This window comes from Trichomonas vaginalis, chromosome III (genome assembly GCF_026262505.1).
Source record: "Trichomonas vaginalis G3 chromosome III, whole genome shotgun sequence".
Lineage (NCBI taxonomy): Eukaryota > Parabasalia > Trichomonadida > Trichomonadidae > Trichomonas > Trichomonas vaginalis.
Genome location: NC_067205.1, coordinates 10,178,335 through 10,191,341, shown reverse-complemented (window position 1 = coordinate 10,191,341; position 13,007 = coordinate 10,178,335). Strand labels below are relative to the sequence as shown.

The 13,007-nt window shown below is 29.7% G+C and overlaps 4 protein-coding genes across 4 annotated transcripts, besides 1 other annotated feature; 2 read left to right on the top strand and 2 right to left on the bottom strand.

Moving 5' to 3' along the window:
• Window positions 1–2,756: 2,756 nt before the first annotated feature.
• On the top strand, window positions 2,757–4,323 carry TVAGG3_0675740 (poly(A)-specific ribonuclease protein; the record flags this gene model as incomplete). Its single annotated transcript, XM_001320425.1, has 1 exon — window positions 2,778–4,223. The coding sequence occupies one exon, from the start codon at window positions 2,778–2,780 to the stop codon at window positions 4,221–4,223; it is 1,446 nt and encodes a 481-aa protein (XP_001320460.1).
• Window positions 4,324–7,481: 3,158 nt separating this feature from the next.
• Window positions 7,482–8,087, bottom strand: TVAGG3_0675730 (uncharacterized protein; the record flags this gene model as incomplete). The annotated part of the gene is made up of 1 exon (XM_001320426.1): window positions 7,504–8,052. One exon carries the CDS (start codon window positions 8,050–8,052, stop codon window positions 7,504–7,506), a length of 549 nt encoding a protein of 182 aa, XP_001320461.1.
• Window positions 8,088–8,450: 363 nt separating this feature from the next.
• Window positions 8,451–9,169, bottom strand: TVAGG3_0675720 (RNA binding; the record flags this gene model as incomplete). The annotated part of the gene is made up of 1 exon (XM_001320427.1): window positions 8,633–9,169. One exon carries the CDS (start codon window positions 9,167–9,169, stop codon window positions 8,633–8,635), a length of 537 nt encoding a protein of 178 aa, XP_001320462.1.
• Window positions 9,170–10,615: 1,446 nt separating this feature from the next.
• Window positions 10,616–10,874: a mobile genetic element.
• A 6-nt stretch (window positions 10,875–10,880) lies between these two features.
• Window positions 10,881–12,913, top strand: TVAGG3_0675700 (glycosyl hydrolase; the record flags this gene model as incomplete). Its single annotated transcript, XM_001320428.1, has 1 exon — window positions 11,555–12,913. One exon carries the CDS (start codon window positions 11,555–11,557, stop codon window positions 12,911–12,913), a length of 1,359 nt encoding a protein of 452 aa, XP_001320463.1.
• Window positions 12,914–13,007: the final 94 nt, after the last annotated feature.

The following is a 13,007-nucleotide window of genomic DNA, read 5'->3' as shown; positions in this document are numbered from 1 at the left end:
GCATTATTATCAACGTAGAATCTGAATATCATATCAGAAAATGTCGCAAATCTGACATTTACCCGACCAAATAGCAAAAATAATTGAATACTTTTCGCAAAAATTTTAAAAATCGATAAAAATATGAAATATAGATATTAAAGAGACTTTTTATATAATATTCATAAAGATTTTCCAAAAATATGATACCGCAAAATTAAAAAAGTGACGTCTTAAGTGGAGTCAAAGGTCGAAATTGCTAGCTAAATGTTTTTTTAGTGAAATTGCGTATTGTACGTTTTTTTCGCAAAACGAAACCCTTAAATGAGATGTATTAACTTAGGTTGGCTCCATGATTTAAATAAGATATGTCACTTTTTAAGGGTCCACTGTAAAAATTGAAAGTCTCTCAAAATTGAGAGGCGATTTGCAAATAATCGTTATCGTCTTTTTTCGAAAATCCACTTTTCCTAGTGTTCTGATTAATATTTTGTGAATGGAATAATGAAGTATATGTTTTTGTAAGATGGTAATATATTCTATCACTTCAAATCGGATAAAAATTGCAAAATCGGCGAGTTTTATAAGAACATGATTTTTTCGAATTTTTTCGCTTTTGGATGCGTGTTTTGAAAAATAGATATTTTCGAATTTTGATTTTATCTTAAGTATCAGTTTTATATTAGGAATTTTTTTGACCTATTTCCAATCATTAATTCCGATGTTTTTTTAGGAATTTAAGGTCCTTTTTTCATTTAAGGTACCCTATTCAAAAAATGAAAGGGGTCCCTCACAAAATTGAAGGGGTACCATTCAAATTCTATCGAAATAGTACCTTAATTAAAAAAGCTCTCAACCGGTACCATTCAAATTCCCTCAAAAATATTGAAAAGATTTTAGGTATGCTGCTAATATAGTTAGTAGCATCATACAGAATGCATAGACAAATTTTTTACTAATTATTTTTTCTTAGCAATTCAAATTCGAGATCGCTTAACTATGCTTAGAATCATAAGCATAATAATTTTGCAAAAGGTATGGGAATAATTTGAAAATTAATTTCAAAATTATTAATACTAGTGCAAGCTAGTGTAAGCATGTAAATGCATATTTGTGCACTGATTCGATACTCTTTTTTGGAAATTGTACTTTATCTTAAATTTCGAATGCAAATTTTTTGAATATGTGTATTGAAACTGTAACTTTTTGTCTAAGTTGCATTCTAATATAGCTCGAATTCTAAAAATGGGACTTTACTCCTCTTTCTTTGAGAAAATTTTAGACAATAGCCAAATTGCTAATTTTGTTGGAGTAATACCTGCATTGGGAGGTATAATATATTGTTCAGGGTTGAAACAAGGAGGTAGTTAGTGATAAAGCATAGTTACCACATGAAATGCAGTAAAATTTTGAGTCTAAACGTCTTTTAAACCATCAAGTATAAATTATAGAAAAAGATACTTTATATATAGTTAAAATAAAAATGATTAGAAAATAGCGTTTTTGATCAAAATTTCAAATTTTTATTTCCGAATATCTCTATTTGTGTCTAATTAGAGACATTTCTATAATTTTAGTGCGCAGCATATGCAATTCCTCTTTGGTTATTGCATTAATTTCTCAAAAAGAAAAAAGTCTTCAATAATTTTTTCAACAATACAGTACTAAAGCTAAGAACTTCTAAACACATGAAAAGTTATATCATTCTCGTTAATATGTAAATTATCAATGAAAAGAATATTGTGAAATTTGAATATTTTTTAAAATAGAATGTAGAAATACTTATCAATGCTTAAAATAGAGATATGTGAGAGCTAGATCCGTATTTATTTACGTTTTCGTGCATATTTTGAATATCAAATTAAATTAATTTTGAATATTTTAGCATCTAAAAGTATTTAATGCCCCTATACAAGCAAGGTAATTCTTACATGTCTTAGTAAGTCCAAACTTAATGTTTTATGATATGGGCCTGACCTCTCCATATGGTGACGATAGAAATTGAATAGGGTACCTAAATAAAAAAAAGGAGTTTATTTGAGAAGAAATTAGGAATTTCGCTTTTATGCTATTACAAACTAATATTATGATGCATGTAGTTTATATTCATTGAGGCCAATGCCGGGATATCTTGCATTAAAAAAAAATTCAAAGAATTGACAATTAGATAGCACAAATTTAATTCTCTAGACAAAGTATTATTGCTTATATATTCAAAACATTATCCTTAGTTTTGATATGTTGGCCAAAAATTTTTGTGTTATTTTTTGTGTTTAAGCATAAATTATGTATTTACTTATGAAGGATAAGCATTTTATTCATTGTCATAAATATGCACCATAACAAATTGATAAAATTTTAAAAAATTGTGTATTTTAGCGGGTATTATTTTGGCCAATGCCCGTTGTTACAAGATTTAATATTAACCATATCAATAGCAGACTCAATGTAAAAATTTAGATATATTTTTTTTTCATTATTCAAACTTTGATAAAGTTTAGTATAATGAATGATTTTGTTTCGTGTATGATACAGAAATGAAAAGCTTAATTAATATTATTTTGCATTTTTTCAAGAATGTTAGAGTATATCTACATTAAAAAATCAGATTCGAACTGCGATACTGCATCAAATTGATGCATATCTGATAAGGATCTCAAAAGAGTAAAACACCATCTCGAGCAATATTTTTGGGACGACGATAGGCCTTATTTGGCCTTACAGTGGACCCTTAACTGTTTTGGCGCCAAAAAATATTTACAGTGTTAATTTTTGGACGATAAGTAACTTTGCAATATATGACGTTGGATATTCAGCATTCTCAAGAGCAACCTGATCCTATTTCTATGGCGGGCTCGGATGCAAAGGTTATTGACGCTCATAACTACCGCTTTCGCTATACATTAGACAAAATTTTCGAGAAATTCACACAACTCGAAACTTTAAATCTATCCTACTGCGGAATCACGAAGCTCCCGATATCACTATTCGCTCTCAATTCATTAAAGCAGCTTGATATATCACATAACGTAATCGAACAAATCCCTTTTGAACTCGGTTCAATGCAAAATTTACAAGAACTTGATGTATCAAATAATCCTTTTGCGGTAACATTATCAAAAGAATGTGAGCTTGATTCAGGTCACCTCATTCCCTTTCTTCGGAAACTTGTTCAAAAAAATCCAAAACCTCAAGCACGTACTTTTGCACCAATAAAGAACCCGCCCAAGAAAAACGGCTTTATGTTGCTCTCTTATAATATATTAGCGCCATACTGTGTACGCCCGGACAGATTTCCATTTTCCCCACCAAAATACTTAAATGCAGATCAGCGGATTGCATTAATTGAAGAGCAAATAATAGAATTCCCTGTATCCATTGTTTGCCTTCAAGAAGTAGAAGGTTCTGTTTACAAAGAAAAATTAGAGCCTTTTATGCATGAGCGCGGATTTCATTGTACGTATTGTCAAAAAGGCAGAGCTGAGAAGCTCAACGAAGCCTTCAGGGAAATGGTACATGGCCAAGCAACTTTCGTGAGAAATTCTCATCTTACAGTCATAAAAACAGAGTGCATACAGTATCGCAATATGCAACAAGCTCAACTACTACCATCATTTGCGGAGCTCAAAAAGCACGATGAAACAGCAATTATTTCGATCGTTCAACATAAGTCGGCACCAAACTTATTTATCGCGATTGTAAACATTCATTTATACTGGGAACAAACTGGTAATGATGATGTCAGAACCAGCCAATTATACTTAGCACTCGAAGCTGCAAAAAATATTGTCAAGCAGCATTCATCGAATTACGATATCATCATTGCAGGTGATTTTAATTCTGAATCACAGACTACGCCCCACAGATGGCTAGTTCAAAATGGATTTTTCGACGTATACGATTCATTCGGACTTTCACCACGTTTTACAATATATGGAGCGTCGTTTCATAAGACAATTGATTTCATTTACAGCACTGTCAATAAAATACGGCCAATTTCCATTCTTCAGTCCTATAATGAAGAGGAAATTCTTCAGCGATATGTTGCTTTCCCTCATGACTACTTCCCTTCAGATCACCTTCCTATCGTTGCTTGTTTCGCAATGCCAAAGAAGAATCACACGACTTCTGAACTTTTTAATACGATCCAAATTGATAAGCCTGAGAAAACACCTTGTACTATAGCAATTGGTTCCGGAAAAAGCGCTAAAATTGTGATTACCAAGGAAAAATCTACAGATTGAAATTATATTATTTGTTTGTATTTGTTTGTTTGTTTTTATGTTGTTTTTCATGGTTGTTTATAAAATTGGAGTTTTGATTGTTGTTACGGTTCAATATTTGCCCTTTTTTATATATATAATAATTTTAACAAATTTTTTATAGAATGACTTTAACAATTTACACTTATATAATATGCTCTCGTTAAGCATTGTGTCACTATCGCTTTTCAATCATGTAATGATGGAAGATATGAAACAATGAATATTCTTAAGAACTATTAGTTGTTGAGTAGAAAATGCGGTGTATATATATATATATATAAAAGGTACAAGCACGAGACTTCCCAACGATAGATTTTCAAATAAATAGGATATTTAGAATCAGTAGGCTCCAAATATGAATAATATGATCTTATTTTGAAAAGTTATTAAGATAATAAAAAGATTTGTGAATTATATGTTAATTTCCCTAATTTTTATCAATTAATCATCAGATTATGATATATATATCAAATGTAATTTCAAATATAAGTAAAAATCAATATTCATATTCTGTGTTTAAAATTGAAGTATTATTGGAGCTTTTGAATGTAGCGATACCATTTCCAGCTTACATGAATATGGTTTATTATGTAGTATCCAGTTTCTCAGCTAAATAAGAGATTTGAATATTAACTTTTGAGGATTTGACTGAAAATAGTATAATGAAAATGAGTCATTACACAAATATTTTAGATTCAATAAACCATTTTTCGTAAGTGAGAGTTCTTATCATTTATCAAAAATCGCATGAAGTCTCTTGAAAATCTTGGAGTTCCTGAAGAAACGATATTACTCAATATGCATGTCGAGATTCTAAATTCAAATTAATCAGAAATCGAAGCAAAACATCACATTTTTTAATAAGTTAAAGTCAAATATAAAATTCAAGATTAGAATGTCTATTGAATGCTAACAAATACGAATAAAATCTCATCTCTCGACTAGGATATTAATATGAAACAGGTTTTCGTTTAAATCTAATATAAAAATGAATAAAAACTCGTCTTTTACACTTTTTATTCAAGTATTTTACTAATATAGATCATGGTTTATCAATACTGAGTACTATCTTTTTTGGTACAAATGATAATAAGGATGATATTTGTGATTTAAAATAATTTTTTAAGATTCATCTTTAATTCATCACATTGTATGATATATAAAGCATTCCCATAACTCATTCTGCTTAATTGATCAATTCAAAATTCCAAAAAAAATTCAAAAATTCAAAAATGAAAAACAAAAATTTGATTTTTCTCCTGAAAAAATCAATTTTGAAAAAAATTTGGAAAATCAAAGTATTGTATAATTAATCAAATCATCAAATGGAATCGTTTTTACTCATAAAAAAACATCTAATTTTTGATTTTGATATCATATTTGATAAAACCTCATTTAAGAGTTGATATAATGAGATTATTGTTGTTAAAAATATTAATACCATAACAAAATTCTTATTTTAAGATAGTAAAATAATAATGTTTTTATTTCAACAACAACAAGTAAATAGATGAATGGAGACGTACTGTATTCACATAAATGTAGTAACTATCATCTAGATTTGAGTTATAAATATTCCAATCAAAATGTATAAATTTGAAATCAGAAATAGCCAAAGATTATATGAGGCACTGTACACTAATTGTAGAGGTCATTTTAACTCATAAGTAACTTATATAATAAAACCAACTTTTTTTTTCTTATTGCAATAATTTCCTCAAATCTTAGTAACTTTTTCTATATTCAAGTCATTTGAATATGTATCATAAGGTAAGTAAAAAATCAAAATTATGAGGAATTCTGTTGTTGCATTTTGGAGTTGCAAAATTTCGATTATTAATGTGGGGTTTTAGCATGTATAATCTTGTTCTTATCTCAACGCGAGGGTATCACTGCAATATGGTTTAAATTAAAGAAGTTGAACTTAAATTGAATAATGCTGGAGAATAACTGACAATGCAACTAATTGTATATTACAAGATAGTTGCCAATTGGAGTAATAAATTATTCTGCACCAATCATTTCTTTCATTTATGGCATGGCAAGCAGAAAGAAAGCGATCAGTAACCCTAGGAAAAAAGAAGAGGGGTGTCACTTTTCGTGAATGTACCTTTTATATAAAGTACTCACAAAATCTAGATTGAGAGGCGGTCAATGACTTTTGAGGGGAAATTAACGCATGGAATTTAATATTATTTAGGTTGATATTCTTGCTTATTATTTCAGAAAAAAATCTTAAAAATTTCAATATGAAAATTGAAAGCAATTCAAAAAAATTGCTAACATGTAAATTTTAATATCCTATGCATAATTTCATATTTTGAACATTTTTTATTTTTGTTTAAAACTTAAAATTTTGCGAATTTAATATAATTTATAAAATATAATACGTATATATATTTAAAATACACTAAATTTAATTGTTAATTGACGTTTTTGGGAATGAATTTTATCAAAACATGCCTGAATCCGAAAATTTGAAAGAACAAATTACACAATCATATATGTAGAATTCAAAATACAAACTTAAAGATTGTATACGTTTAAAATTATTCAGATTGTGTTTGATTTCCACTCATTCTGTTTCTTTTGAACTCTAACACTAACATTTCATGATGATTACATGATCCATTTATACATGGTTGAATTGTTCCAGATTCTACCAGAAAATCAATCCAAATTTCTCAATGCATTCATGTTGATTGGCCAAAATTTAAAATTTATCAGCCTGTTTCCAGAGAAACTCATATATTCCCTAATGAAATGTAATTTTTGCTACATTTATTTCAATCAAATTTCAAAAAATTGACTGCAGAGCTTGAAAAGGTGATGAATCATGTTGTTATTAGATGTACATATTAGATTTACTATTTCCAAAAAAATGCTCAAATTTGAATAGTTTTTAGAAAATTTGGAATTACACTCCTTACATTATATATAATTAAATGTTTAAATTTTATTTATTTTTCCCTTTTAATTTTATAACGTGCTCTATCAAAACTAACCTCTCAATTGAAGGCCACAAAATCTAAGTAGTGAGGGTACACAAATTTTGTATGGAGTACGGTTCAATTTTTGAGAGCCTCACTACTTAGATTTTGTGACTACCTTATATATATATGAAAACTTAATTAACAATGATTGATGAGATTTAGTCTTTTATGCAATATTATAACAGATCAGAGCAATCAGATATCACATTCAATAAATAAATCAAAAAATAAAAATACTTAAGCATTTAAAAGTATTTAGTAAAGGTTTAGAGACCTCTTCTCCTCCTGCCAATTTCAACAAGCTTTCTTGCAACCCACTCAGCTTGTTGTCTTGGTGTGATTGGGATTCCGTTGGCCTCATTCTTCTGAGCTCTTCTTCTGGCATATTCAATGAGCTTTTGTAATAACCAGTCAGCTTGTTGTTTTGGTGTGATTGGGATTCCGTTGGCTTCATTCTTCTGGGCTCTTCTTCTGGCATATTCGACAATCTTTCTTGCAATCCACTCAGCTTGTTGACTTGGTGTGATTGGGATTCCATTGGATTCTTGTTCTTGGTGTGTTAAGAGGTATTGTGCAATCTTGATAGCGTTAATAATATCCTGGCGGCTGATTCCGTTTGTTTCGTCTTCATTTCTAATACGATCCCAAACTCTTTTGCCAAATCTAATATATGGTCTGGTATCAATCATTGTGTTCGACTTTCTTGGACGATAATGCCAATCTTTCCAGCCCATAGGATAACCCTTTGGGTTTAGCAAGTCTTCTATGGGATCATGAAGTACGCGGCTTGCGGTGAGAGCTGCAAACAGGAACATTATGAGAAATGAAGTTGGAATTATTTTGACAGTCATATGTTCCTATTGGCTGTCAAAATGTCAGACAATTCAAGATTATAAATTTATTTAAACAGCAAATAATTCGAAAAATAAGGAGTATTAGCATTCTATTTGATTCAATTCCTCTCAAAACATTTATTGATCAGATTTCATATTTTATTCAAATTTAACTATCCCATTATGCGATACCTCCATAGCATGAATCAAAATAAAAAATTACTTCAGAAAAAAATTAATTTATTTCTATCTCAAAACATCTAACCATAGTATGAAATAAAGCCCAAGCATCTACCGACTACAGTTCTCATTCTGGAGTTAAAACCAAAAAAAAAAAATTACGTTAACAGTAAACAAAATTGATTTTAAAAGAATGGTAATCCGTTAGTATATGTTCAGTGTCAGATAGAATACATATCATTGTTTCCAAATCAAATTTTGATTGGATATTTGGAAAATTTAAATACAACAAAGAAGAACTTATAAACTAGTCAGTGATGTTCAGCCATTTGATTTTATTTATCACTTGTTGTCAATTGAATTATTAAAAATATTATTGTTATTATTTTTTGATAATTTTGTTAATAGTTTCTTGAGGAACATACTGCCATGACCAAAAAGTTTTTCCATGTCCAAGAGGCTTCAAATCTCTTTGGTCTTTCGAAGCAAATTCTTCCATTCCTTTTGGATAAGCAGTTGCAGAAAGATACCTATCTTCGAATTTTGTTGCTTTTGAATTCATTTTTCTCTTAACATATTTTAAATAAACTTCATTTGAAAGAGATTTCTCAATATTTTCTAAGTATACTGGTAAATTTGATTTGCTGATATCAGCTTTATCTTTACTAGTTAATCTGCCATTCTCAAGCAATCGACAACAAATTTTAACGCCATTAATCTCCTTTCCATCAAATTCCTTAATTGTTTTATCAACAGTTTCCTTATCTAAGAATCGGGCCAAAGCGTAACTCTGTCTCTTTTGATTAATGCTTTTCTTCGGAATATAAAGTTCAATTAATGGCCCGATTTCATTTAACGATGTTTCCAATGCTTTCCTACTAAAGATAGTAATAGGAAATATTACCAAAGTATAAGCCATTAATAAGAATATTGTATGTGAAAAAAATTATGTCAAATTTTTGAGTTTATTTGTCAAAAAATTTATAAGTCAAAATCAATAATGACTCAGATAGACTTTTATTTTATTATCACTAAATAATATGACTCTCTACGATGCAATTTATTCTTGATTGGTTTTGATTCATAATATTTTGTTTATGAGAAAGGATTAATATTTATCTCAGTAATATTAACAATTTTCTCTACTTTGCTTTTGGTGTTGTTTTCTTCAATAAAACATCAAACCATTTTGGTGCGGATGAACTTCGAGACATCAGCATTGGATTGTAAGTTTCCATTAAGTAGCCTTTTCATGAAAATATTCAGTGATTTATTTCTCATTAAGCTATGGAAAACTTTATCATTGATTAGAAGAACCAAGGCCTCTTCGACATACTGATTCAAATAGTCTTAATCAATTAACTTATTCATATCAGATGTGAGCCTTCAACATTCTAAAAGTTAGAAACTGGGACCCAACATTATAAAATTAACATTGTTTAAGCAGAGCATAACTCTTCAATAATAAATTCGGTTAATTTGAATTAAGATATACCTTGTAATGAATGACAGTCCCCTTTTCCTTCCATATTTAAGATAAGCTTTCTTGCTGATATCAACATCTATATCATGTGAAAGTGTAATAATGTTGGTATGAACATACTATCAATGGAATCCTGAATCTAAAATATTAATTGCTAGATGCAAAATAACTATGAGAATCAATATTTTCCTCAACTGCAGGAAACTCTAATAAAAAGAATATCAACCAGTTCATATATCTTTCTGGATAATCAATCATATGACTGCTTAATATTTATATTGATTATAATTAAAGGAACCCAATATTAAGTAATCAAAAGATATTCTATATAAAGAACGGAAATCAACATTAACATTTTGGAATGATTATATGAATCTAACTATTCTCTGATGAATGATTTAAAGGCTCACAAATGGGATAATTTATTGAGAATAGGATATTTTAATAATTGTCTTATTAACAGGCCTCAAAGAGAAAAGAAATCAGTTTGATTTTAATAATACCTTAAACGTTGTTCCTTCTAATGAATCAGCATTGTTTAATTCTATAAAAGCATATTTTGTAATGATGTATTTTCAATCATTCTAGTGACAAGATGGTTATTAGAATGGGATAAATAGCAACGTTAAATGCTATTTCACATCTTTAATGCACAATAAAAGATAATGATATAAATTCAAATGTAAGGAAATAGAAGTCCGGATTCTTTCTGCTATCAATCTATTGATACATTTTAAATGTCCCTGACTAGTTGCAATAAAAATAATTATCTTTATCCTATTATTTAAAAAAAATTAAAATATAAATAAAAAAAAATGTAAGCTCAATGGATCTATTCAAAGTTTAAAAAGCTTACCACATGGAATGAATAAATGGGTTAGTATTTATTTCATTTCAAAAATTATATTTAAATCATATTAGTAAAAATAAACATCTTTTAACATTTTATAAAATTTCTTTGGCTTGTCATTATACTACAATTCAAAAATATTAATGTTGATATATGTTTTTGAAATTGAAATTTATTTTGAGCGGGATATGAGTTGTAATAATCTTTATAGATATCCACAGCTCAATCTATGTGGGAAATTCTCAATTTTTGGTAAAAGTTCTCAATTTTGTGGTAATCCTCAGGTACCACCTGGTAATTTTTATATAAATACATTTTCCAAATGATTCGAGTGAACCAAAAGAACTATATTTAGGATTGAATCATTACAATGTTAATATAGAATTCATGATTTCACAAAAATAATTTGAAATTACTTTCAATTATAAATCATTTAAAAGGCATCATATTCAAGTATAGCTTAAGAAGAGAAATTTCGATGAAAAAACGATATCGATAATTTGCAATTTCCCCTTCAATTTTCTGAGTCTTTCAAATTTTGTGACCCAAAATAATCGTTCATTTATTGAAACAAGTCAGCTGACTATTTCGGATAATATAATTTATGTCAAGTCTATGTAAAAATATTGTGAATATTTTTCAAAAAAAATCACTTTTCTATTTGGATGAAAGCATCGTCACCTTCGGTGAATAGAAATTCAATTCTTATTTTGGTTATAGCTTTTTTAGCGCCTGGAATGATATTTGTGTTATTATTGGCCTCTGATATTGATTTTTCGGGTGATTTGTTAACATCTAATTCTTCAAATTAAGATATTCCAAAAGATATACCAAAAGAAGCTATTGGAAATCCAGCAACAACATTAAATAACCCACTTATTACAGGTACTAAAACAAATCCATTATACGACAGAAGTTTTCCAATAATTCCAGCAGATAAAGCAAAAGCAGAAGCTGTTAAAGAGGCTTTTATGCATGCCTGGGCTCCTTATAGGAAGTATTGTTGGGGCCAAGATGAATTTGTTCCACGATCAAGAAGCTGTACGAACACATTACATGCCGGACTCACAATTGTTGATTCCCTATCCACATTATACATAATGAACTTAACAGAAGAGTTCAAAGCCGCTCGTGATTATATCGCAAATGATTTTAAGCCTTCTGGATCATGGTCTTTATTTGAATTCCTTATAAGATTCGTTGGTGGTTTCGTTTCAACATACCAATTGACTGGCGATGAAATTTTCTTAAAAAGAACTGTTGAATGCGCTGACGCCGTTTATCCTCTCATGGAAGGAGGTATTTTTGGAGGTGGTATAGATTTATCTTATAACGGCGGCAAGCTTACAGCCAGAAAAACTTCAAATGGAGGTACAAGTCTTGCAGATACTTCTACATATCAATTAGAATTCATTGCTTTATCAATGATTACAGGTGATCCGAAATATATTAGGCTCGCCATGAAAACATACAATACAATTTGGAAAAATACAGCTGGCCATGGTTTAATCAGCGGCCCATACTCTTCTTGCGGCCAATTACACGTTGGCGGAGGTACAGACTCTTACTTCGAGTATATCATCAAGATTTACGTAATGACTCGTGGTTATGCCAAAAATTTCTTGGATAAATATCTCGAAATTACAAGAGATATCAAAGAAAAACTTATCATTCATTCAGGAAAGAACAACTACACAGGTCTTGGCATTAGTTACGGAGGGGGCCGAGCATCTCCGCACCAAGAACATCTTGCCACTTTTGCAGGCGGAATGTTAGCAGTAGGAACCGTAAAAGATAATCCACGTGCAGCAGAAGATCTAAAACTAGCAGATGATTTAGCTACTGGTTATTATTATTCTTATGCATCAACACAAACAGGTGTTGGACCAGAAATCATGGATTTCGTTCAGTCTAAAGACCGTGATTTCAGAGCAAGTGATCCTACTTACAAACTCAGACCAGAATCTGTCGAATCTGAATGTGTAATGTTCAAATTCACCGGATTACCTAAATTCAGAGACTATTCGTGGAAGATGTTCCAAGCAATTAACACATACGCAAGGATGGCCCAAGGTTTCGCTTGGATTCAGAACGTTGAATCAAGAGATAAGCACTCAGGAACTCCGCAAGACTCTTATTTCCTCGCTGAGACCTTGAAATACCTGTACTTGACCTTCAGTGATTCAAGTTTAATTTCTCCAGCAGAATGGGTCTTTAATACTGAAGGACATCCACTCAGAATATTCACTGAGGAAGAAGCAAAGAAATGGGCACCATATTTGAGTGGTTCTTTAATAAGATCAATTCTTAACTCTTATATATATCATTAATTTTAAATACTAGTTCTTTTTATATTAATAAATATTAGATATTAGTATTAAAACGCTCTATATAAATTTTTCTAAGACTCCAAACTTGGCAATT